Genomic DNA, 26,538 nt, shown 5'->3' on the forward strand with positions numbered 1-26,538 from the left:
TTCTTCCATCTTCGCTCCCTTTCTAAAATCAAGTCATTTCTCTCAAAAAGCTCTCTAGAGGTTGCTATCCATGCCTTTATTACGTCTCGGCTGGATTACTGCAACGCCCTCTATTTCGGAATATCAAAGTCCCAAATCTCTCGGCTACAAGTAGTTCAAAATGCTGCAGCTAGATTCTTGAAGCGGTGTAAAAAGTTTGATCATGCCACTCCCCTCTTGCGATCATTGCATTGGCTGCCAGTTCACTATCGAATTGAGTTTAAAATATTGCTACTTGTCTATAAATCACTTAACAATCAAGCTCCGTCTTATTTGTCTGATTTACTCCACCCCTACTCCTCGAAGAGGGGACTAAGATCAGAGGGCAAATTTCTCCTTCAGACCCCTAGAACACGCTTAAAAACCAGAGGATCTAGAGCCTTTGAAGTGGCTGGCCCCACCCTTTGGAACAACTTACCAATTCACATCAGAATGGCTTCTACTTTATCTGAGTTCAAGTCATATCTTAAAACACATCTTTTCTCTCTGGCTTTTAACATGTAGTAATCTGCGCCTTTGAATTGTTTTAATCTGCTTTTGCTGTTGTATGGATTTTGAATTGTTTTTATTTGTTTTCTGATTTTCTCCTTGTTATATATTATTGTATGTTGTGCAGCACTTTGGTCGGCCTTGTTTCGTGCTTAAATGTGCTCTAGAAATAAAACTGAACTTGAACTTGAACTTGATATCCTTCATAAAATATTCAATCTTAGGTCACACTCTGGTCCTCATGGTCAAACTTTCTCAGTCATGTTTTGTAGTTATTTCACATCTGCTAGATTTCACAAGGTTTTATAGTGTTAATTTAGCCACCTTTTTTCTTCTGAAAATGCCCAGTTGCTCATGAGCTCAATGCTTTGAGGGTGCTGGACTTTTTATTAACTTGAAAAGGGGCTGTAACAAAAAAAGAGATCTGTCAGTGGGCCGTGAATTTTATAGGAATGTTTCTTCTTTCCATTTGTCACACCTCAAAGTGCCCAGTTCTTAACTCAACAGAAGTGGATACGGTGAGAATCGACCTGGCTTCAACTGTGGAGACAATTGAAAAAAAGAAAAGGTAAAAAGTTCCTAGACAAAAGCTGTGAAATCACTGAAATAAATATTTTGAATTAAAATTGCATTGTAAAATTGCACAGTACAGCAAGAGAAGGGGGCCATGTTTTTGACAAGACTATTTTTTACACGTCGTTAAAAAGGTCAAAATGGTGAAATAGCAATGTTTCACAGAAGACGAACAAGAAAATATGTCCAGAACACCACATGAGGCCTCAGACAGGGCATGCTTCAATGGGAAAGCTACATGTGTAGTGTTTTAGACCAGAGGTTTTTAGGTCCCTAGGGGGTTGCAAGAAATCAGTAGGGGGCCCACAGAAAATCTGAAAGGAAAAAAAGATTATACAATTTGTGTGTGTGTGTGTTGCCAATGTCAATATAAGATGTGCTTTTTAAGTGTGTTTAAGTGTTTAAAATAATATTATTTATTTATGTTCAGGTGCATCTCAATAAATTAGAATGTCGTGGAAAAGTTCATTTATTTCAGTAATTCAACTCAAATTGTGAAACTCGTGTATTAAATAAATTCAGTGCACACAGACTGAAGTAGTTTAAGTCTTTGGTTCTTTTAATTGTGATGATTTTGGCTCACATTTAACAAAAACCCACCAATTCACTATCTCAACAAATTAGAATACTTCATAAGACCAATAAAAAAAACATTTTTAGTGAATTGTTGGCCTTCTGGAAAGTATGTTCATTTACTGTACATGTACTCAATACTTGGTAGGGGCTCTTTTTGCTTTAATTACTGCCTCAATTCGGCGTGGCATGGAGGTGATTAGTTTGTGGCACTGCTGAGGTGGTATGGAAGCCCGGGTTTCTTTGACAGTGGCCTTCAGCTCATCTGCATTTTTTGGTCTCTTGTTTCTCATTTTCCTCTTGACAATACCTCATAGATTCTCTATGGGGTTCAGGTCTGGTGAGTTTGCTGGCCAGTCAAGCACACCAACACCATGGTGATTTAACCAACTTTTGGTGCTTTTGGCAGTGTGGGCAGGTGGGCAGGTGGAAGCATGAAGTGCTCCAAAATTTCTTGGTAAACGTGTGCAGTGACGTTGGTTTTCAAAAAACACAATGGACCAACACCAGCAGATGACATTGCACCCCAAATCATCACAGACTGTGGAAACTTAACACTGGACTTCAAGCAACTTGGGCTATGAGCTTCTCCACCCTTCCTCCAGACTCTAGGACCTTGGTTTCCAAATGAAATACAAAACTTGCTCTCATCTGAAAAGAGGACTTTGGACCACTGGGCAACAGTCCAGTTCTTCTTCTCCTTAGCCCAGTGTAGTGTTTCTTCTAGTGCAGTGTATCAGATAGACTACGTGCACAGAAAGTTATAACTCAGAATCACGTTTATTACAGAACACCAGCAGCTCCTGCTGCTAGCCCGCTCATGCATGGTACAGTCTCACTCGTCTGACCCAGTAACCCCCCCGCAGTCAACCCCAAGGGGAGTCAATATGCAATTATATCATAAATGCATATAACACTACACCACACCCAGGTAAGACGCCTCTGATGTTGTCTGTGGTTCAGGAGTGGCTTAACAAGAGGAATAGTGAGCCAAAATCATCACAATTAAAAGAACCAAAGACTTAAACTACTTCAGTCTGTGTGCATTGAATTTATTTAATACATGAGTTTCACAATTTGAGTTGAATTACTGAAATAAATGAACTTTTCCACGACATTCTAATTTATTGAGATGCACCTGTATTTTGTGATAAGGAAATCTACCAAAGTGAACTTGGTAACACACACACACAATATAAACTTTTACCTAGCTATCTAAAATATGTTGTGCTGTCAAACTATTAAAAACTGTAATTGTAAAAACGGTAGTTACAATTTTTAATTGTTGACAGACCAACTTATTTTAGATAGCTATGGGTAAACATTTATATGTGTGTTAAAGGGGTCATATGATGCGATTTCAATTTTTCCTTTCTCTTTGGAGTGTTACAAGCTCTTGGTGCATAAAGAAGATCTGTAAAGTTGCAAAGACTAAAGTCTCAAATCCAAAGAGATATTCTTTATGAAAGTTAAGAGTCAGCCACACCTACCTAAAACGGCTCGTTCTAACACGCCCCCACATACCTACGTCACTATCTGGGAAGATTTGCATAACGCCGCCCAAATGTTCACGCAAAGAAAGAAGGCGTAACTTTTATTCTCACTGTAGTATTGTTGCCGCCGCCGCCATGTCGTGAAGGCGCTGTGTGCTTCGTTGTGAAAGCGAAACTACTTTGTTTGGCCTTCCAAAAGAGGACGATATCGCTTCGTCATGCCTGGAGCTGATCCCTGCTGGTCGCTGAGGAAATACTTCAACTTTGCGCTGTGGATCGCCGGATCGGCTTTCACCGTGGACGAAGCGGAGTCCAGCCCGGGGTCGTCACATGTGGTTGCCACATGCATCATAATATGGTAAGGGACGTAACATTTCCATCACACGCTTGAGGAATTCGGCCAATCACAATGCACTGGATAGCAGGCCAAGCAAAGCACACCTCGCTTTTTTAGAACGATGAGCTTTGTAAAAATCGACGCATTTCAGAAAGGCGGGGCATAGAGGAGAAACAATAATGTACAGTATGTGGAAAATAATGTTTTTTGAACCTTAAACCGCATAAACACATTTCATTACACCAAATACACAAAATAATGTTCTTTATAGCAGCATCATATGACCCCTTTAAATGTTCTCTTTGGTTGTTTTTCTTTTACTCCTTCTCTCTTGTTCCTGTGTCCCAGTATAGAGCTGCTGCAATATTAATGAGTGCTGGTTGTGTAACTGCTGTGTGGTTGGAACACTTTCAGCCTAAGATTTGTCTTTTCTCTCAGGGATGATCGGCAGAAACATGAAAGATCAGGAGGTGAGTCTGCGACTCACGCCATCAGACTTACAGCTGAGAAATCCTTTCCTGAGAGAAAAGTCTTAAGCAGCTGAACCACTGGCAGAACCTGCATGTGGGATGCACAGATATGGCCAGACAGTTTTCATTGTAATAGATTTGTGATAGGCATATTTGTCTGTGGTAGGGTGGACCATTAAACAGGTTTTTGCAGCCAATCTGAAGGAGCTGTTAATGGCGATTTGGATCAAACCTCCCGTTCTCACCTGTCTCTGCAATCGCTGTTGTCTGTCCCAAGTTCACTTTGTTCTTCCCAGCAGCCCTGGGCTGGTTAACGTGCAGGTCTGAGTTGTCTTTCTTATCAGACATGTCTGTTTGCTCTGTATGAAGTACACATCAGAGTGTTCAGAACAGCCATCCAGAGAGAGAGAGAGAGAGTGTGTGTGTGTGTGTGTGTGTGTGCGCCTGCCTGTGTCTCTGTGTGTGTGTGTGTGTGTGTGCGTGTGTGTGCGCCTGCCTGTGTCTTTCTCTGTGTGTGTCTGTTTGTGAAGTACTGTGGGAGACGGAACACACACACACACACACACACAAGGAGCCGTCCAGCCCTGTATGACGCCTGGTCATTAAAGGTTGCTGCAATCATTCATTTTGCAGCTCTCCCCCATATTTTTGCCGTTGTTTGAGCTCGTGCTGTTAACTGCTTTGTCAACATGTTGGAGAGCATCAGATTACAGCTGTGGCTGTAACCTTCCTGCTATGTTGCATGTTAATTTTTTTGTGCATCTGTTTGCCTTCACCCAGCTGTGTTGCAGGTTGGACAGCTGGGATAGGAGATTTTTAATTTATATTATAATTATTATAATAATAATAATAATAATCAAAAACAAAATATATATTATTATATATACAGTATTTTTTTAATCATATGTGTAGACTTTCAAGTATTTCTCAATTTAATATAAGAAAGAAAGTCAGTCGAAGGGATGTGTATAAAATATTTAGATAAAAATTTATTTTAAATGTGTTGCTTTGTAAGTACTTCTAAATAAATTTATAGTAATAATAATAAAGATGATAAATGTAAAACTTAAATTATAAAAAAATGAATGTTTATGAAATATTTATATTATAAATATTTATAATAAATCATGCATGTAGCCTTTTAATTCAATTTGCATTCTTTTAATTATAATAATAGTATATATATATATATATATAGTGTATCACAGAGCAACACCCTTAGCAACATAAGCAATCAATAATATAGCATCAAAACTGTTTCATTTATTATGTATTTCGGCAGAATTAACTGTTTGATATTTGTTTAATGAAGTATGAGTGACCCCTGCTGGCGTTATGTTGCATCTTTCATCTTTAATTTTGAGACACCGCCCTTCCCCCTGTCTAATAAACGCTTCTCATGCGGAGATGTGTTGATGCGTGTGCGCGTCTGTGTGGACGCCTACAGTTTCCAAAGTGAGGAGGGAATATTACTGTATTTATTAGTTTTCTGTTTCAGGTATGATTCTGTATGTCCATCAGTTTACACTGTAAACGCTCGCAAACTCGCGCTGTGCCGCGAATCGTCTGTTTTAAAAGTAAAAGACGGAAAACAGACGTTTTCTCATGCTGAGAGATAAGCAGATGTATGTGTGTGAGAAAATATCATATATGGTGTAAAAAAAAAAGAATGACACAGCGGATGATAAGAGCTCCTATTCTCTGTTTTTATTTAACGTTAGTTCCATTAGATGAGGCATGTTCGGAACATTCTCTTGCCGTTTACTGTTGCTGTCAGGAACTATTTTTTAGCGGAAGGACAGCATTTAACGACTTGCTTCAAAAAAGTAACATTTCAATACATACATTTTTGGTTTTAATATTTTTTATTGTATGGTAACCGTTTTATAAAAGCAATAATATACTCGAGGCCGTGCTATATTGTGAATAAATTACGAAATTGCGGAACAACGCCCTTCAGCCGTGATTTATTCACGATACAGCACAGCCTCTCGTACCTTATTGCTTGCATAAAGTGTAAATATAGTTTTTGGTATTTTGACGGGTATCATGCTTTTCTTAAAGCTTTTTTATCTACACAACCACGTCTCACATCCCTGAACTACAGGATCAGCAAACATTTAGTAGCTCTGCATGACTGAGAGTATGCAACTACCTGTCAGAGGCTCAGAAATAGAAAGAGACCAACAGAATGACAGAGGCAGGGAGACAGGTCTGTCATTTCCATACCTGCTGAGGCTTGACTGTCTGCTTCCTCCTCCATCTGGCACTCCAAAAAGCAAGGCAGGGAATTGGGCATTGGTACCTGCTGTCCAGCGTAACGTCCCACCATGTCTCATGCTCAGATTGACTACTGTCTGATGCAATGAGTGTTGACAGGTGAACTGCTCATTCTCTGAGCTTTTCCTCCCAGATGGTTCTCAAGATGTGACAGTTTTGTTTGAAATTGAGGATTAGGGAAATAATACAGGTGGAATTCACTAATACCTTGCAATGAAATACCACATGCGTAACTTTGCCTTACAGTTATAAGAGACCACAACAAAATTGGTTTCTTTTGAGAAGAAAAAAAAACTTTGTATTCTCCCTAAACCTGGTTTTGTTTTGGATTTCAGAGGCCGTTGAGGGATTTACCGGAAGAAAATGGTAAAGAAATCCCATCTAAACTGTAGCAGTTTAAACTTTTTTCTTTTTTTTTTTTTTGTAAAAAGCCAAGTTGAATGGCTCAACCATGGGTCAGAGCAAAGATGGGAAAGTATGTCAGTGGATATTATGCTAAAAGGAAATAACCTACAATGACTTTCATTGTGACCTGTTGAAATTTATGATCAAACATGAACAATAAATTGGCCCTCTTGGACATTCGATTAAAGGGATAGTTCACCCAAAAATGAAAATTCTGTCATTAATTACTCACCCCCATGTCGTTCCAAACCCGTAAGACCTTCGTTCATCTTCGGAACACAAATTAAGATATTTGTGATGGATTCTGAGAGCTCTCTGACCCTCCCATAGACAGCACCCGTAAGACGTTCATCTTCGGAACACAAATTAAGATATTTGTGATGGATTCTGAGAGCTCTCTGACCCTCCCATAGACAGCAAGGATCCTTACATGATCAAGGTCCAGAGACGTAGCAAGGAGATCTGTAAAATAATCCATGTGACATCAGGGGTTCAACCGTAATTTTACGAAGCAACGAGAATACTTTTTGTGCACAAAAGAAAAATGGCATCCGCGTGGCGCAGCTGACACAGAACAGCATACGCTGTTTATGTTCAGTGGATAGTCTCCAAAATGGCGCCAGGGTGACGCGGAGGAGACGAATGGTTGAATAAAGTCGTTATTTTTTTTGCTTTTGCGCACAAAAAGTATTCTCCTAGCTTCGTAAAATTACGGTGTCACATCGATTATTTTACCTTGCTACATTTCTGGACCTTGATCGTGTAAGGACCCTTGCTGTCTGTGGGAGGGTCAGAGAGCTTGCATCAAAAATATCTTAATTTGTGTTCCGAAGATGAACGGAGGTCTTACGGGTTTGGAACAACATGAGGGTGAGTAATTAATGACAGAATTTTCATTTTTGGGTGAACTAACCCTTTAAGTCCACAGTGTAAACATGGTTCTTTTCCACCACTATGTAATAGATCTGTGTAGCTAATGTGTCCCGGGCCGCACCTCTGTGCCAGTGCCATAGGAGACGGAGAGCTCTTGGCACAGAGAGAGACAACAAAACACACTCCCATTACAATGAGACTATGTAGCTTGACCTTCCTTTATGTGCAATAAAAGGGTGAAATGATTGTCAGTCTTATCAAATCATCTGCTAGTCTGGTGTGTTACCATCACTTGCATTATCAAACGCACAAAAAAGAGGGCGTCATCATATGAGATCCTACACAGAGCGAGATTCTAATACATGCTTTCCGGTTTTCACAAGCGTAGGCTTATATCCCCAGTTACAATAAAAGTGATGTTGTGTTGGTTCTTGTCTATGATCTTACCAAGCATGTGGTATTCCTGAGGACGATATTGAGCTCTCACGTTCCTGAGAGAACTATGCATGTTATTACTCTTCACACACCAAGGATGACAGACATTTTCTATTAGGTCATAATTAAGGTTTAACTAAATATAGTCCTGCACTGACATACTATGTGACAGGAAGTCAGCTCTTCTTTCTGATTTGTAAAGAAGGAAAGAAGGCACCTCTGCTTGTTTGGATAGAAGGGTACCTGGTAGTTAAGAGGAAGTTTGTAAAGATAGATAAGTCTGGCATGTGATGCCACGCAAATGTCTCCTATAGACCACAGATATTTCTCTAGGATGCACTTGGACTATTTCAATCCACCTTTGAGGAAGTGATTTACAAGCATTGAAGCATCACTAAAACCTGTTTAGGTTGCTAAAACTGTAGGTTTATTTAAAGTAATAGTTCACCCAAATATGAAAATTCTGTTGTCATTTATTCTCCTTTATGTCATTCCTTATTTTATTTAATTTATTTATTTATTGACAAATTAGTTACAAGTAAATCATGCCACTTCAGCTTAACATGGTTCAGTTGTCATGCGTCTTCACAAAGCAATGTCAAATACCTTTTGCATACTTACAAATTGCCAGAAAACCTCTTCCTCCTACACTTTATTTCCTTAAATAAAGTTGTGCTGTAAGGTTGGACACACTATAAAGTTTGAAATGAAGACCAGCTATATTAAAGTTAAACAAACATTTAAAAGTGCCAGCTCAGAGTCATAGTAATAATCTGCACAAGAACAATGGCTTCTCTGTAAAATCAAATGCAAACAGTTAGCACAGAATTTGCCAAGCCCCTGCAATGAATCAATTGTGCAGGAGTGTTTGACGGTTTCCTCGGGGAGAGGTTCAATCAAAGCAAACAAGGCATTCTTTTGGCAGGTACAAAGGTAAACAAACGACTTGCAATAGCATGGCTAGATTTTTGTACCAGATTTCTGTACGTTTGTTGAGCCACCACTGCAGTGCAAACTTTGAGCAAACTTTTGTTTTGACAGTCTACTTCCTGTGACACAAATAACTTTCTCAATTTCAAGAGAAATTTAAGCATGCAAACAACATGCAGCCTGTTGAGTGAATAAACAGGAAATAAATGATTTGATTACTTTAGTCCAGGTTTGTTATTCTGATTAATTGAAGTTGTTTTGACGGATGAATGAATGGTAATGAAACTCTCAGGGTTTTTCTCCTTACCAGACATTTCACATATGAAAATTTTTATCTATACAGTACTATAACTTTTTGTATATGTAAAACAAATCCTGTTTATCAGGTTTTGTCTATTCAAAAATACAGTTTGTTCCTTAATGGTCTGTAGTGTCAGTTAGCTAACTGTCTTGTGGAGCAGTTAACTATGGATTGTATGAAACTGATTTTGGCACACCCTCAGATGACTTAGTGCAGGTCGTTTTATGTGAGACTAACTGAGAGTATTGGCACTGGTAGAGATGCTTAATTACAACATTTTATGGTCAGATTATTGTAGCTTCCAGTGATTGTCAGGTTTCATCAGTGATCACACACCCTCTTCATTCAGAACCTGCTGTGCGTTAAACTGTCATGTCTTTTTAATTATATATTATATATATAATATTTTGATATTATATTATATTATATTTATTGTCCCTCAATATCAACGGTTAATTTCAGACATTAGCCATAAATTAAGTCAAGAAAAAGATACATTTGCTTGTAGATTCTGAGGTTTGTCGAGTTCTTTTGAGATACTATGCTGTGACCGAATTTTTTTAGCTGTGTATTTGTTTACTTTGAACATTTTAAGTCAATATAATTCATTTGTCTTTTTGCTATATATTTTTCAAATTTTCAAAAAAAAATTCTGCTGTTTGCTACTTAACGGACTACAGAATGTATTGTCCACAATCAACTCTAAATCATTCTGTATTGCCCCCATGTGGTAAAGTTCTGAACTACAGTGTTTTGGATAAGCGTGCGCGTGTGTAAACTATTGTGTTACTTAAAGGTTTTACATTGTCAGGTGTCTATGTGCTTCATACAGCTAATGTTTTGTATTTGTAACAACACAACAAAGCCACATTTCTACTAACTGCCATTTCTTTCAGGATATTAATACACATTATGACCACTCCATTATGATAAACCTGACCACATCTAGCCCACATCTAACCTTCTCCTAAAGTTGACCTTTATATTTGATCTAGTCATCCTTATGTAGTCTTTTCTCCTCTGTTCCCAATACCCCCCATCTTTGCGGACCCCTGAGTGAGTTTCCTCCAATATGTGGTGTCACATTTAGTAGGTATTTCAGAGCACCTCTTTTTGCTCCTGTAACTGCATGAAAAGTGACAAGATCAGACTCACTTGCTTACGTTCCTAACATGAGCTGACAGTAATGATTATGTTGACAAAAGTAAATAAGTATCTTCAAACTTCTATATGTCATAGTCTAAAATGAATGCCAATCGTTTATATAAAATAATTAAACTGGACTAAATTACTTTTTGAAAGTCTTCAGTCACCTGTCAGCTAATGCTCAACGTTTAATCACTATAATTGTGAGTCTGATCTGCATGTGCAAGCCACACTTTTCTCCAATGTTGTGCTGCATATTAAATGTCTACAAATTTGGCCACATTTAGATTCATGACTTTACATGAAAAATTCGGTCATTGCATGACCGATTTTTGTTTGCATGCACTGCAACTTCAGTTCATCCAAAAATGAAAGTTAGCTGAAAATTTACTCAAGCTCAGGCCATCCAAGATGTAACTAGTTGTTTCTTAATTTAATCAAATTCTCTAAATCTCTTATCTGTTCCGATGAACTCATCTCCACCTTGGATGGCCTAAAGGTCGAGTAAATTTTCAGCAAATTTCCATTTTTGGTGAACTATTCATTTAAGCCAAATATTACTCCAAATAATAATTCTATATTTATGCTTATGTCTTTAAGCATGTCTTTTATCTGTAGGCTTTTATTTGCATGCTCATGTACATATGAACAATTGAATGTACTATTTTGCATGAGTTCTGTTGGATCTGTTTTGCATGCTCTGTTGTCCCTGTGGCATCAGGTTTACAGTTGTTTTCTTGCACACTGGGAGTGGCTAAATGACAGTACAGTAATATTCTCTTATTCTCTCTTTTTCTGTTGCAGGTGTGGTGCGAAACCAGCAAAGAGGAGGAGGAGGAGGAAGAGGAAAGTGAGGATTTAAAGGGCAGTATTGCGTTCTGTTTGCAGGTTGAGCACACAGGAATTCGTACATACTTCTTCAGTGCAGACAGCCAGAAGGAGCAGGAGGAGTGGATCCAAGCCATGAGTGAGGCTGCCAGGGTCCACATCCCGGCCACATCCAGGTACACACACGCATCTATAATATTTAAATTTTAATTCACTCAAAAATCAAAATTTTGTCATCATTTACTCACCCTCCTGTTGTTCCAATCCAAACCACATGATTCTCTTTCCTCTGAAAATAAATAAATAAATCCTGTATTATTATTATGGCCTTTTCAAAAGTGAAGAAATTGGGTTTGAAAAGTCACTAAAAAGGATTTGTGTAACATTGTAAGCAACAGGACGTACTAGTAACATGTGCAGTAGGAATCTTATTTTCTTAGGCAATGCTAATTTTAAATGTATTGCACAGTGAATATGGCATAAATAATATGACCACATAGTGACCAACTGGAAATAGCGCAGCATAGTTTGAAGTTGCTCGCTCATGTCATGTGCATCCATGTGTGTTTTCTGTGCGTATGCACTCAGGCACCATGTTTTCAGCGCTGTCAGAATAAAAGTCCTGTTTGCAACGCTTATCGGCCAAACACTAAAACTTATTGTCCAATTACAAGAACTAAAAAAAAAAAGCTAAATATCGGTTTTGATAGTATATTGGTCCACTATTACTAGAAATGTAGCACATGAGTCATAATGGCTACTTCCATGAAACTTTTCTGGTGCTTTTGTGAACCTCTATTCAGTACAAATAGTTTTTTTTATATAGAATTCAAATAGTAGTTCTTCAAGATTTCCACTTTTGTGTTTCACAGTAGAATGTAATATGGTTTTGGACAATGTCAGCATTTCGCAAACAGCCAAAGACACAGATGTGATGAAAATGTATGCAGAGCAACAGCTAAAAACAACAACTAAAATAGCACAGAAGGAGCACAAGAGCATGCCGTTAATGCTGCTACCCTGATACTCTGGAACATCCAGTCATGTGCACTCCTTATAACACAACATTTCACTGAACAGATCAAAGGCATCACTCTGTTTATGACAGTGTTTTACAGATGTTTTGTCTTTCTCTTTCCTGCTGTTCTGCAGAAATAGGTCTGAGCATGTCCCTACAGCAGAACAAAACGACATGGTAGCCAAACGTCTCGAGCCCAACTCTCATGCAGAGAACGGGCAGAGGCCAGATGTCCACGAGCCTGTCAAACACGAGTTTAACGGCGTAGAAACCAGAGACACCATGCCCAGCACCCCAGTGACCCCAGTTACCCCTAATATAGAGGGCAGGATGGGGGAGAAAGGAGGCCTGGCACCCCATCACCCCAACGGCTGGGGTAGCTATGGTCCTCCCAACGGTTCAAGATACCAGTCCCAAGAGAACGTGAGGGACATGCAGGAGCTGCATGAGGAGAATATTATGATGCGGAGGGGCTTTGTGCCTAGGACGGTGCCGGAGAGACTTGCCCAGAGGAAGAGCTCCATGACGCAGCTGCAGCAGTGGGTCAACCAGCGGCGGGCCATAGTGGCTCAAGACGACGGCTGCAGGTGAGGTCTAGAGTGCCTTCGTAACCTCATCATTTTTTTCTCAGCAGGGTTATTACAGTTTTTCTTTTTTTTTACATTTTTATTGTATTAATTTTTTATTTAATTTTATAGTTTAAGTTTAGTTTTAATATGTGTTAAACTAAACTAAATAAAACAGGTACAATTAGTAAACTGATTTACTTTAGTCATTTAATTTCTCTGCAGTCTATGATAATTACACCCCTTCTTAGTCCATCCAGGTACCACACAGTAAACCGTGCTATGTCAGCAGACTATTACGGTGTGTACAGCGGCCCTCCGTATGTGGATGACTATCCCCTCTACCCACCTGGTGTGCGACCTGAGAGCATCTGCTCCATGTCGGCTGCATACAACCGACCACCGCCTCGCTGGACCATGGAAGAGAGGAGGCGGTCATTGCGAGACGGACCCTTATATGGTCAACCTCGAGACCCTCAGTGGATGATGGGACCCAAGGGTCCTGCCTATTACCCACAGTTAGACTCAGCACAGAACTCTATGAGACGGCTTTCCATACAGCCACGCTCACGGTCGGTCCCTCGTTCGCCCTCCTCTTCATCAGGAGGACCCTATTCTCCACACAGCTTCGCCTCACCTGCCCGATCGCCCAGCGCCAGGTTTGATCGGGGACCAGGACGACTCAGAGAGGAGGGTATATATGCTGACCCCTCAGTCTACGGGCTCCGCAGGTCACTGAGCTCACCTAAGGTAAAGCACCTGTCAAGCAACTAAGTATCCATAACCAATTATCTTGTGACAATTACAAATTATTCTGGCTAAGAACTACCCACGTAAACTGCAAAATATATTATATGCTGACACTAAATTACCATAATTAATTCTTGTTTTAATATTATTTCCCTGGATATCGTCACTCCTGTATTAAATTATCAAAAGAAATTATATTATATTACCTAAGAACAAAAATATATTACAGAAGGACTTGCCTAACATTATTAAAAAATAAAATATCCTATTAATATAGCATATAATTGCATATATTCCAGCAGATCTAGCCTTTTTTGTGTCTTACTTTAAATTACCATAATTATTCTTGTTTTAGTATGATTTCCCTGGAGATCGTCGCTCTTACAGTCAAGGAATGTACCACTACAACTACCCAGCATCCCCTTTGGTCCATAGTAAAATGGTAAGTCAACACTTTTAAGCACTTGTGAATGTATTTAGCATGATACACACCATTTACAACCTTGTCAATTGAGAACCAGCAAGTCATGTGATCACGTGACTGATAATTTGTATGTGCAACAGATCAAGTGCACTAGCTTGGCTATTGAATGATTGATGAGGGCATGTAATTGTCTGTTCTTATGAGTATGAGCGTGCTGCACCACACTTTGCTGTGATTAGCAATGCCGTGATTAGCATGTGTCTGTCCTCACCTGTGTCTCAATCTCCGTCTCTCCATCCAATGTTTTTGCGTGCTGTATGCTGCTGCTGGGTTTGACACACTGGGCTTTGCTGCTGCCTCACTGCACACATCAGGAGGACATTTTAGATGTGCAGCTTCAGAGGAACCTGGAGTACCTAGATCAGCAGGTAGGAGGCTCGGTCCAACAACCACAACTGAGATTCAATGCTGACAGCACGTTAGCTCTGTTCCGAAACCTAGTGAGCTACTCAACTAAGCGACATTTCAAGCATGAAAAGAATATTAATTATTGTAACGTAGTTTGTAGATCGGGAAGAAGGAGGCGGGAACCGGCGAACATTAAAGATTTTAATAAAATAACCAAACACAAAATAGCGCGACAGCCCCTCGCGGACGACTGTCGCGCACAAACAAAACCAAAAACCAAAATAAACTCCAGGCCTGGTCCTCTCTCGTCTTTCACTGTCGTCCCTCCTCCTTTTTATCCTTCCGGAGCTCCTCCGTGAGACTCGAGACCGGTGAGTGGAAATAGGTCGAATGTCCATTTTTTGTCAAAATTAGGGTTTCATTCAATTATTATTCTATAACATCTTTGTAACACCGTTCGTAGGTCGGGAAGAAGGAGGCGGGAACCGGCGAACATTAAAGATTTTAATAATAAAATAACCAAACACAAAATAGCGCACAAACAAAACCAAAACACAAAATAAACTCCAGGCCTGGTCCTCTCTTGTCTTTCACTGTCGTCACTCCTCCTTTTATCCTTCCGGAGCTCCTCCGTAAGATTCGAGACCGGTGAGTGGCGCAGGTGTCGCGCATTAGCAATTACTACACCGGCCTCGCTCCGTTCCCACGGCTCTCGGCCCCGCCCCTCTCATCACAATTATGATTAAAACTTGAATATGTAGAACGTTTTAAATGAATGAATTTCCACTTTAGTTAGGATGCTTCTTTAGAAAGCATCTGCATGTGGACAGTAGACAGAGTCAGCTCACTAAGTTTTCAAACAGAGCTTTTGATTGTTGGCTTCACATTAAAGGACGATAAAGAACAAACTGACCAATGTTTGGTTGTCCACTTCAAGACATTAACAACCATGTCATAAATGTAGTCACAGTCCTCTCAAACATTTTTCTGAAGCACCACCTCCTGTTCTCACCGTCTTCTCTCCTATCTCCTCTCTGTGTCAGTTCTAACACTGATTTGAAAGTGTTTTCTAATTTTATAACAGTTGCATGTTAACAGCAGCGGCTGCTATATATGGCTTCTTCGTAATTGTCACATGGGGAAGTTGTCACGAGGGTTATATCTCAGGAACTGTAAGGTTCTGAGTCAAGAGTCACAAATATGTGTTTACTCTAGCAGTGTTATTTTTTTATGTTGGTTTTGAAAAATCTTGATAAAAAAACAGTTTTAAATGGTTTTTTTTTTTTGTCAGTTCTGGACATGATTATTTTTTATATCAGATTGAGGAAGTTTTACCCAACATTTTTATTGGGGCAAATTGTCACGTTTTATATTTTGTAAATTATACATTTTCAATAATTCTTTTAATTAGTCTCTTTTGCAGTTTTGCTGTTTTATGAATTGTTTATTGTTTCATTTTTTTTTTACTGATTATATTTTGTTGATATGCCTGTTATAATTTTTATTTTTAAGTCCTGTTTATACGAACTTCCTTTACATCAAAGAACCTGAGAAAAGTGAATCACAGCTTAACACAAAACTATGAAGCAGAACAATTGTTTTAAACATCGATCGTTAGAAATGCTTCATTATTAAAATCATTTCTGATGGATCATGTGCCTGAAGACTGGAGTAATGGCTGAAAATCCAGAAAAAAAATTCAGAAAATCCGCAGGAAAATATACATTTTAAAATATATTAAAATATGTAAAAAATTATTTTAAATTTTAATAATATTTCACAATAGTATTGTTTTTACTGTATTTTTCATCAAATAATTGCCACCTTGGTGAGTATAAGAGACTTCTTTCAGAAACATTAAAAAAATATATTACTGCACCAAACTTTATAATGGTAGTGTAGTGTAATGACTTTCAAAAATAAACCTACCATAAGAAATATTCACTAGAGTTAAAAAAGTCTGACAACTTGCCCCAGTCTCTCCTATGTCCTCTATCTGCTGTGGACATTGTAAGTATACTGTAAGCTAGGTTCCATCAAATTCGGCCATATTCAAGGTCAGGCATATAGCCAGGTGAATGATAATGTGTTCTGCCCTAGATGACAGATGGTGATCACCTAATCGGCATGGTAACCAGAATGGTTGAGCGTTCCTCTCCTCAAGCAAAACTATTCTCACAAGTAAGAGAGTCGAGACTCCTCTAGAGAGGCAGGCTGCTGTTCTACCTGCTATTCCTGCACTACTGAAGCTCAGTTCAGCCTCTTTCTGCCAAAGTTAGGCTCAAATGAGGCTGTTCTGGGGTTGAGGCGGAGCCTGCCTCTCTCTGTGCATCCTGGTCGATGTGGCATGTTGGCTGTTTTGATAGTGCTTTAGGTTTAAGTGAACAGAGGTTTAGTTTTAGAGCCTTAACCTTTAAGTTCAGCTTAAAGAGAGCCACAATCTTCAGTGTCTCTTTGGTTTTAAGATTTTTTGCTTTACTTTATATCTGAATCCCACCATTTCCAGTGCTTGTTTGCCTAAAATCACATCCTCCATTGTGTGGTCATTGTGTATTGTGTCGTCTTGCTTTTGTCCTTTGTGTACAGTATTTGTCTTATCCACTCATACCATCAAGCAAGAAAGCCATTTTCAGTGGATAGCCTTCACACGGTGGGGCTTATCATTGACACAGCATTTGGGATGGTTTTTGTTGCTGAATAATGCAAACAGCACATTGCAGTGGCTATTTATTTTAAAAGTTTTGGTATTTATTTATTCATAAATTAATAACAATGGTATTTGGATTTTTTTATTAGTATTATTTTATTTATTGTTCATTATATTATTATTTTAAATCTTATTTACTCCAAAATCAAATTTTGAAAAAGAAAAAGAAAAAGATTTTCTTCTAAGATTTCCATTTTATTTATTCTCTCTGGTTATAGGTGCCTCCATTCCATGATGTGTACGGTGACCTACATCCCACACTGAAGCTTAATGAGATTGAGACCAGTGTAAGTCACTTTGTCTGATCAAAGAAAGACATGCATAAATGTACAACTTTGCAAATCATTGTCATTCACATAACAGAGCCATGAACTCATTCATTTTGTCTGTGTACAGAAACTACTGGGCCGCTTGTGTGAGCAGAATCGACTTGTGAAAGAGCAGGAGGCTGTAGTTCATCGTTTGCGAATGGAAAAGGTACAGCTTTTAGGAGTTCTCTAAAAAAAATGGTTATGAAATACTATTATAATATATTTAATATAATATTTAAACAAATATTACAGCATTAATTTAATATTTAATATTACATTATCAATATAAACCACCTAATTATGCCTAAAACTACTGTCCTTACTCACTTGACTGTTTTCTGCAATTTCCAGGACAGCCTAGAGGGGGTGCTGGTGGCCACGCATCAGGAGATGGAGCTGTACAGGAACCAGCCGCTGGCCATGGAGAAACTTCAGCTGAAGAAGGAGAGTCTACAAAACAAGCTGATTAACATCAGAGGAGAGCTGTCTCAGGCCTCCAGTGTAGGAAACCAGACAATTTTACACTTTTATGAACACACATTACCACATAACCGAAGCTAATGTTTTTGATTAAATAAATGTTGCTGTTTCTTTTGTTACTTGTACTTCACAGGCCCTGGCCACCACCCGTATGGAGTTTGAGGTACTAGAGGATGAAGTAAACAGCATCCACGGGGACCTGTGGGAGCAGCTGAATTCTGGAGGGCAGGTACGTTGGATACTGGCTCCACATTTGTCATCATCATCATTAGTTACCAGGAAACCTAGAACTCCTTCACTACAAGCCCTTAATGACTTCTGCCACCTTTCCATTTAGGCAAATCATTTATTTATGAGCACATGCAATTATCATGCGAATGGCCTCCACTGCATTCAGCACCGTCATGATCATTTTTACATGATTGATTTACCTTTATCCACTGTTAGTGGTGTGATGAGGGCATTATTGTTGTAAATTAAGGTGACCTTGATGATACAGAATTCATTTGAATATTCAATTAAGATCCATAGTAATTATCTGTTTAATGCAACAGAACTGGTCAAAATCCTTTGAAATGGAAATGAATAATGCAATCAGTTATTGAATGGCATGTGATTCTCTCATTAATTATGAATAAGAATTGAATATGCATTATTGTAATGATGACAGTGCTTCAATAATGCATGTGTCTCTCTGTTTCAATGAATCACTTGTCTAACCGAATCTCCTCTCCTCCCAGAGTGAGCTGGTACACAGGCACATTCAGAAGGAGTTCTGGAGGGTTCAGGATGTTTTGGAGGGGCTGCACAAGAACAACCCATCTCGTGGCACGGATACGGCCAAGCACAGAGGTCAGATGATCTCCATACTGCGCGGCATCACACATAATCTATGCAAGTTCGTTTTGGCACTCAGCACAATGGTGCTGCAGAGCAGAAGAATGACTTATTTCTGACCAGTTTCTGGCTATTTATTATAGTCAGCATGAAATGAAAATTCACCTTATTTATTTTTTACATAATTTAATTTGTAAAATTGGTTCGTAATTTTTAATCAAAATGTCATAACTGGTTCATCTGGTGAAACGACAGACTTGTTTTATGACATATGCTTCTATTAAATGACTTTTTAATTCATTTGGTCTACATAAACCCTGTCCCTTACTTACAGTCAACTGCAAGCTCACATTCAGATTCGCTGTACATCACAAAACAGAAGAAAAGATCTGTCGCTACTTCTGTTCTATATTTTCTGTATAGAGCTGCAGTTTTCTTATGTAACATGAATGTTGTGAGAACGTTGTGTGCCTGCTGTTGCAGTTATGCTGCTGCTGCAACGCTTTCATGCAGTGCGTACGATGTGAAACAGGCTTAGTAATTGGGAAACAGACAGCAATGACATTTGTTTTATGATTTGATTATTTTTTATTGGAATGCAACTGCAGCAAAGCAGAGCATATTACAGGGAAGAATATTAGGTTACTTTTGACGTCGTGACATTGGTCCTTAACTCTATTATCTGTCTCTGTCTCCTGTAGCCAGTGGAGCATCCGGCTCCTTCAGCACAAACAGTCCTGCAAGTCCCTTGAGTTCAGTGAGTCTGACGAGTCCTCTCAGCCCCTTCTCTCCTGTCCCTGGCTCTCAGGCCTCTCCCACCAAACAGCTGGCCACAGAGGTATTTCACACAGCATTATTCTTCAATGAAAGACTGTCTTATTCATTACAGTGTACAGAATACAATGCAGTAGCATATACTGTATGCTGTAGTACCAGATCATTTCACTTAAATGAAGAAGGGAATATCAAATTGTTCTGCTTCTCGTAACTAAATCAAGTCTGATCATAGGACTCGCTATTTTTGTTTATCCCAGACAGCCTGAATTGTTCCTGACTCACAATAAATGATATTTGCTGTATTATGCTCATTTAAAGAAACCTCTAACCATAGTCTACTGCCATGAAGTTGTGGTGATAATTTTAAAAAGCTTTTACTTTGAAAAGATACCATAATAAAGCAACAGTTGTGTTATAGTAGTAACTATCCCATTAATTTTCTCCATAGGGAATACATTTTGAACAATAACTTTAACGACAGACCTACTGTGAGCTACGAGGATGTTAATTGGTGGTATATGCTTTTGTTAAAGTCATCAGCCTGCATTAATTCAATTTATTTTTTAAATAATCATGTTTAACGGTGTAATTCCTGGTGAAATACTATATTGCACATGATTCTGCAGAGAAATTGTCACCAATTAGGGAATTGCAACAAATAAATTGCAGCAAAAGAACTTTCAAGCACCCACACACTCCCATGAATCACTGCAAATTATATAATAATGGGAATCAGTCTCCCTACACTCTCAAGCTATTTAAATATTTATATGAATAATTTGTATATTTTGCAATAAATGTAAAATATGTTTTTCTATATACATAATTAGAATCTTTAAATCAGTTTTACATATTTTTATCATTTTCAGTTTGATTATATCCTTCACAATGCTTCATGGGACTTTAGTTCTTTCCCTCATTAAAGCTGTTAAGTAGACAGTCTTGTACCTTTGTCTTTTTGTCTGATTTTCAAATACTTTTTCCCTTCAAATCAAAGTTTGTGATCTTTTGATTCACTTCGTATTTGGTTGGTTGGGTGGCTTATAAATCCTGAACAAAGACTTTTTAAAATCCCTATGGGCAAAATGAATTAGAAAAATCATGGTCACTGAAAAAGTAGATGGGCACTGTTGCACTATATTGGCTTTTTATCTTAAGAGAAAGCAGAGTGATTTTAATCAGGAGTTGAATTATTCTAACTGGAATGATGATTAAATGACCTGAAATGGGATTCAAAGATTATTTCTGTGTCTAATACCTGTTTTCTGGTTATATGATTCTGTTTTATGTTGTTACTTAGCTATAGTCACTCTTAAACACTTGGTTGTGCGTGTTTGCTAGTATTCATAGGTGACCCACTCCCACAGTGATACGCTACCAAAATATGCCCAGAGTTTTACGCCATTCTGGCACATGCAGTTTATTCAGAAGAATCAGCCCCTGACTGAACTGCACATTTTCAGACTTCAAATTTTACGTCACAATAGAAAGTTAAAGCAGATGGCCTAAGCCTTTTAACCCAGCTCACAGTTGCCTTTGCTAGCAGAGATTTGCCAAAATCACAAAGTACATGTGTGGGTCATGTGCAGGTCAGTGTTTATTAGTGTTGTGGTGAGGGATCCATGCCTCTATGCCTCCCATGATTCTCTCCGCCCTCCACCTGGCTTAGTTGCTCCTGATGCACAGCTCACTCTCCACCTCTCCAACTCTCCATCCCTTCTCTTTTCTCCTCCTCCCTGCCTTTCTTTCTTTCCCTTCTGCTTAATTTCTGTTCTATCCATATCTTTTACTTTCTCTTCCCAACTTCCTGTTTTTTTCCTTTTCCCTTGCCTTCCTTCCATAGGAGGTTGGTCCTCCGCGACCTCCACTTCCTAAATCTTACCAGCCCCTGGAGACCTCCCAGTCCTTTCCCCCCTCTGTCACTCCCCTGCCCTTAGACAGCAATGCCTGGCTGCGCAGCATGGGCCCCCATTCAGGCATCCACCAGGAAGGCTACAAGGATGACGAAGATTTCCGCAGCAGAAAGGTACCTAAGAGAGGCGGCCGCACTGTGAGAATGAGGACTGTGTCCATTTTCGCACCATGATCATCACTACAATGTCAACAACATCTTCCTTTCCTCTACACCAATTAACTTCATTATTTCCCTTTCTTTCCATTTCACTATCTTTCACTTCATATAATCTCTGTTTGCTTTTACATATATACAATTTTGTCATGTATTACTTTATCTCAAACCAAACGCCATGATAATATAACATCTGATGTAAGATATAGCAAATATTGGAATAAATAAATCGGAGTAGCTTGTCTTCCAACAGCTCCCATTTTTCCCTCCGTTTGTGTGTGGTAGACAGATCAAGCTCCTTCATATACACACTACTGTAGTTGCCCCATTTCTATCCTTAGGACCTGTTTTATTTGTGCTTGCTTGTTTCTTTGCTAGTGTTGCGTTTATTCAAGCTGGTGATAGCGCTGTGATGTATAAAAATGCTTTCATGGCTTTTACTTATAGCCGTATTTGCCTCAACAACCTCATGCATTTACAGGCTGCTATGCATCACGCTGTTGAACAACCTGTAGAAGCCCCCACTGTGCCCCATGCCAACTGTTTTTTTTTTTCTGTATGCTAATATAACATGATGAATTGCTAAAATGAATTCGTGTTTGTGTTTTTGTTTTTTGAAAAAATGGCTTCCTTGAAAAATGTAGGTATAGGATTGCTAAAGGTGTTTTTTTTTTTATCATAATATGAAACCAGTCTGAAAGGAATCCGATTAAGAATCTGATAAGAATCAAATAAGATGTATTTTAATCCTGTCAGGATGGGATGGCTGGTTTCAATTATGACAGAAATTCCATTAGCAATACTGTATGTTCTTTAGGATATTTTTACTAGGGTTTACAATTGCTATGTTTTGTTCCAGCACAACTACAACTCACAGGGAGAAAAGATCAGTGACTTTGATACAGAGCAATCCAACCAGAATAAAGGTAGGAAGAAAAAAGGGCTGACATTTTTCTTGCTATTTCCTGAGCATATGAAGTTAATTATATTTAATTATAGGATAAATTATATTTAAATCATGGTTACAGTAAGAAACAAGTGAAAAACTGTAATCAAAAGAGAGACTAGAAACCAACACGATTTTATTGCCTCACAATGGCGCCTGTCTAAAAAATGTAGTTTATAATTGACTTTTTCTTTGCAGTCGGAATTGTTCCACCCAGGACCAAGTCGCCATCAGAAAACAAGAACAATTCTGATGGCGTCCAACGGAGAAATGGGAAGGTGTCCAATGGTCACATTTCCAGAGTAAGTTAAATCTGTGCTAGTAAACTGTTTTATGAGAAAATATGAAGAACTATAAAATATAGCCAGTACCATTAGTTTAATCAGCATAAGTTACAGATCCAAATTATGGGTTCTGATTCAGTATGTATAGGACTAGGTGGCATTATAGGTAATCTTTTATAAATGTGTTGTGTAATGGTGTTGGATGTGTGTCCCAGGAGAGGCCAAAGAGTGCAGTGTTCCCCGCAGAGGCAAAGTCTAAAATGACTGTGGAGGAACAGAACGAGAGGATACGAAGAAACCAGAGCAACTCCGTCAGAGACAAAAGGCGCAGCCTCAACCTCGCCAGCAACCAGAACATTGATGGCTTAAAATCTTCTGCTAACTACAGAGTGGTTATTGTCATATTCTTAAGCATTTTTTTTTCTCTGTACTGAAGGTGTAACACATTAATGCAGGTTTAGCTGGTTATCAGTGCACTTTATTACCAATAGCTCAAAACCTTTTTTCATGCACTGGTCGATTTTGATAATGCATCATTTGCTCATTTAAACAAACTTTCAGAAAACTTGTAATACAAAATAATAGTCTTAATGTACTGTAATTAATCAACTGGTTAAATCTGGTGATATCTATCAGTTATCTTTTTTACCCTATTTACCTCTAGTGTCTTGCCTCAATTCATACCCTCACCGTTTATAAGGGTCAGTTGTGATCGTTTAGGCACTTCACAGAAAAAAAAAAGCAGTCCAGTAAAATTATCTGCACTTGAAATTTATTAAAATTATTGCAAAATATATTATTGATATATTCTAAATATAATTATATTGGGTGCCATAAAGTATATGCTTAAAACAAGAAAAAATGGTGTGAGGCAAATAAAATATATTCTATGAAACCATTTTGCAGTTTATGTCACGCTAAGCAATGAGCCAGTTGTTTCTTCCTGATATCCAGGTGCGGAGGAGAGTAACGGCTGATGAGGTGGATATTAAGGATCTTGAGGCGGCTGTGAGGGGAGAAGGTATGGAGTCACCCAGGGAAGAAATTGCTCGTCTGCGACGACAGGTGGAACCTGAACACTATGACCTGGATCTCAACAAAGAGGTTAGAAATCACATAGCAGCACTGCACATTGCACCATGAACATTGTCCAGTTTTTTAATAACGGTTGATGTGAAGGATAGGCAAGGACATTTGTGTCATTGTTTCTCTAGTTGTCCATGCCGGACAAAGTCCTGATCCCTGAGCGATACTTGGACATTGAGCCCAGTACACCACTCAGCCCAGAAGAGCTGCGGGAAAAACAGAAGAAAGTTGAAAGAATCAAGACACTGATTGCCAAATCTAAGTATGATGCACATCATGTCCTCATCCACTGCACACTGAGTAACCTTATTTTTTTTTATTGAATATTAATATCCTATCTGTCTTTCTCCAGCCTGCAAAATGTGGTGCCGGTGTTGGACGGGCCAGTGGAGGGACCCAGTAACCCAGAGCTGCAGCTTCATGAGCAGGAGAAACGCATCGAGATTTCCTGCGCTCTGGCTGCTGAGGCCTCCCGCCGTAGCCGGCTGCTCTCCGGTGAGGAAGCCTGCCGCCCTGAGGAGCCTGGGCGAGCTGTGACACCAACTGTCTGACCACTGTCTCACCCTCATGCCCTTTCAATGTCACATGCTCCTCGATGTCCTCAAAGTACACTTCACCACACTTCAGTGCTGAGGTTGCACTTTAATTATAGTTATTGTTTGACTTAGTTGAACTATTAGATTTGCTATTTTGCAGAAGAAATTGATATTTGAATTGATATTTAATTGATCTGTTTCAAAATTCACAACACATTTATGAAGCTTTTAGATACCATCTAGATGTGTGACCTCGGTACTGAAGCACACTGTCTAGTTCCATCTAGATTCACTGGGGAACTGCTCTAGAGTGATAGATTTTCTCAAATTAACGACTATGAATATATAAAGGTTTGTTATTGTCAATTGTAAATTTTAAACTTCAGAACACATATGAATTGACAAAGGCAGAGAGGACAAACATCAGTAATAAATAGAGAGAATTTTAAAAATACAATATATATTTTTTTATTCATCATGCCTTTGATCTCAGTTTCTAGATGAAGATTTATGGACAACCAAAATGCAAAATAAAATTTAAAATCATGCATTGGACTTTCCTTCATAGTTTTCTTTCATTTCATTCCATATTTTTTGTAGTCAAAAATTCAATTAGCATGGATTAATTTTGCCTTCTGGCTTGTGGCTCTGTAGAGAGGACAGTATATATCCACCTCTCTGTCCCACAATTCCTATTTCATTTGCTTCATGGCATATGTTTTCTTTTGACATTTTTTCCCCCCATAATTTCACTGCATTGCAGCCCAGTGCGTCCCCAGTCCCCCTGCCTCCCCAACCAGCCTGGTCCCTCCCCCTTCAGCTGACTACTCTGACTCCTCCCACATCATGAAGGTGTGAAGGTGAGTCCCACCCACTGCACAACAATCCCCGCCCCTTCCTTTCACTTCCCAGTTCCTCACACAAACTCTCTTCCTGGTCCTGCTCATTATTGCCCTTGCTTTCTTTTACTTTCAGTAGAGCTAGAAATATAACAACGCTGAATATTGATGCATTTACACCACCCTGTTTTGGTAGAAAAATATTCTGGTATGGAAAAAATTGAATTTAAGAAAAATTCTTAATCTTGGTTAACTGCACATTTATTACAGGACTTGTGGCTATTTCACAAACAGCTCCTACAAATGTGTTGACTGGCTTTCATTCTGTATTATCAGCATAATTTCCAGTGATCAAGTCTACACAGTGTTAACAGACTAACTGTAAACTTAACAGCTGCAATCAGCTCATGACTAAATAATAGTCAGCCATGATCAAAACCATGTGACAAGAATTTTAAAAAGGTGATGTTGGTGTTTGAACGTTTTGGACTATGTTAATCATATCACAGTGAACTTTCATGAACTCTAAATTTCTCTTGTGGTCCATTAACAGTTTATTAAAGAATATTTTCACACGGAAACCAGATGCAGCTATTTTGGCAACTGTTGTACAATTGGTTCACCTTATTAACTGTTGGGTCAGAAACACTTGACACAAGTATGCGAATGCAGAGGCGAATGTTTAACCATTCGCATTGCAAAAGAACAACCATATTGAATGTATTCTATTTGCGTTTCGCTGTTGGTAGCAAACCTCAGAGTTCAAAAGACTCTTAAGACGTAGGTAATAAAGTGTGCCATTAAGCCAGATATTATTATTCAGGTAGCTATTTTTATAAACATGTTAACTTTAACTATGTAGGCCCTGTCACACATGGTGTGTTTAATGTACAGTGGGTATAGAAAAGAATCACCCCCTTTAAAATAATCACATTTTGTTGATTCGCAGCATGAAATGAAGACAAGCAGTTTTTGTTTTATCCAGCTGTATTTATTCAGTGCAACTTACAACATCCAAGTCAAAGATATAACACCAACATGTCAGAGAAAAAAATAAAAAATAAATAAAAACAGAATCACTGAGTTGGCTCAGTTTTGCTGTGTGCTCTGGGTCATTGTCTTGTTCGAAGGTAAACCTTCTTCCCATTGACAACTTTCTAGCAGAGGGCAGCAGATTTTCCTCAAGAATTTGACAGTATTTTGCCCCATCCATTTTTCCTTCTATCCTGACAAGTGCTCCAGTTCCTGCTGCAGAGAAACACCCCCATAACAGGATATTACCACCTCCATGCTTTACTGTAGGAATGCTGTTATTTGGATGGTGAGCTG

General features: G+C 38.8%; 1 protein-coding gene across 11 annotated transcripts in view; it reads left to right on the forward strand.

The window, feature by feature from the left end:
• The window catches only part of LOC107739264 (pleckstrin homology domain-containing family A member 6-like), a 97,341-nt gene that overhangs the window by 66,534 nt on the left and 4,269 nt on the right, over positions 1–26,538 (forward strand). For 2 of the 11 annotated variants that reach the window (XM_016551303.1, XM_016551297.1), the window contains exons 7-26: positions 11,149–11,348; positions 12,325–12,777; positions 13,008–13,506; positions 13,862–13,948; positions 14,305–14,358; positions 16,439–16,519; positions 17,264–17,332; positions 17,442–17,522; positions 17,708–17,857; positions 17,970–18,065; positions 18,577–18,688; positions 19,375–19,511; positions 21,294–21,476; positions 22,378–22,444; positions 22,663–22,766; positions 22,964–23,140; positions 23,703–23,852; positions 23,963–24,096; positions 24,187–24,329; positions 25,134–25,230. In XM_016551303.1, coding sequence (XP_016406789.1) covers positions 11,149–11,348; positions 12,325–12,777; positions 13,008–13,506; positions 13,862–13,948; positions 14,305–14,358; positions 16,439–16,519; positions 17,264–17,332; positions 17,442–17,522; positions 17,708–17,857; positions 17,970–18,065; positions 18,577–18,688; positions 19,375–19,511; positions 21,294–21,476; positions 22,378–22,444; positions 22,663–22,766; positions 22,964–23,140; positions 23,703–23,852; positions 23,963–24,096; positions 24,187–24,329; positions 25,134–25,228 — 3,072 coding nt within the window. In that variant the 3' untranslated portion in view covers positions 25,229–25,230. Of the gene's footprint in view, positions 1–11,148; positions 11,349–12,324; positions 12,778–13,007; positions 13,507–13,861; positions 13,949–14,304; positions 14,359–16,438; positions 16,520–17,263; positions 17,333–17,441; positions 17,523–17,707; positions 17,858–17,969; positions 18,066–18,576; positions 18,689–19,374; positions 19,512–21,293; positions 21,477–22,377; positions 22,445–22,662; positions 22,767–22,963; positions 23,141–23,702; positions 23,853–23,962; positions 24,097–24,186; positions 24,722–25,133; positions 25,231–26,538 lie in introns of those variants that run through there. The other 9 variants (XM_016551302.1, XM_016551306.1, XR_001639980.1 and 6 more) reach the window with 8 other exon arrangements.

Source organism: Sinocyclocheilus rhinocerous, unplaced genomic scaffold (genome assembly GCF_001515625.1).
Source record: "Sinocyclocheilus rhinocerous isolate Xijiao unplaced genomic scaffold, SAMN03320098_v1.1 scaffold14, whole genome shotgun sequence".
Classification (NCBI taxonomy): Eukaryota; Metazoa; Chordata; class Actinopteri; order Cypriniformes; family Cyprinidae; genus Sinocyclocheilus; species Sinocyclocheilus rhinocerous.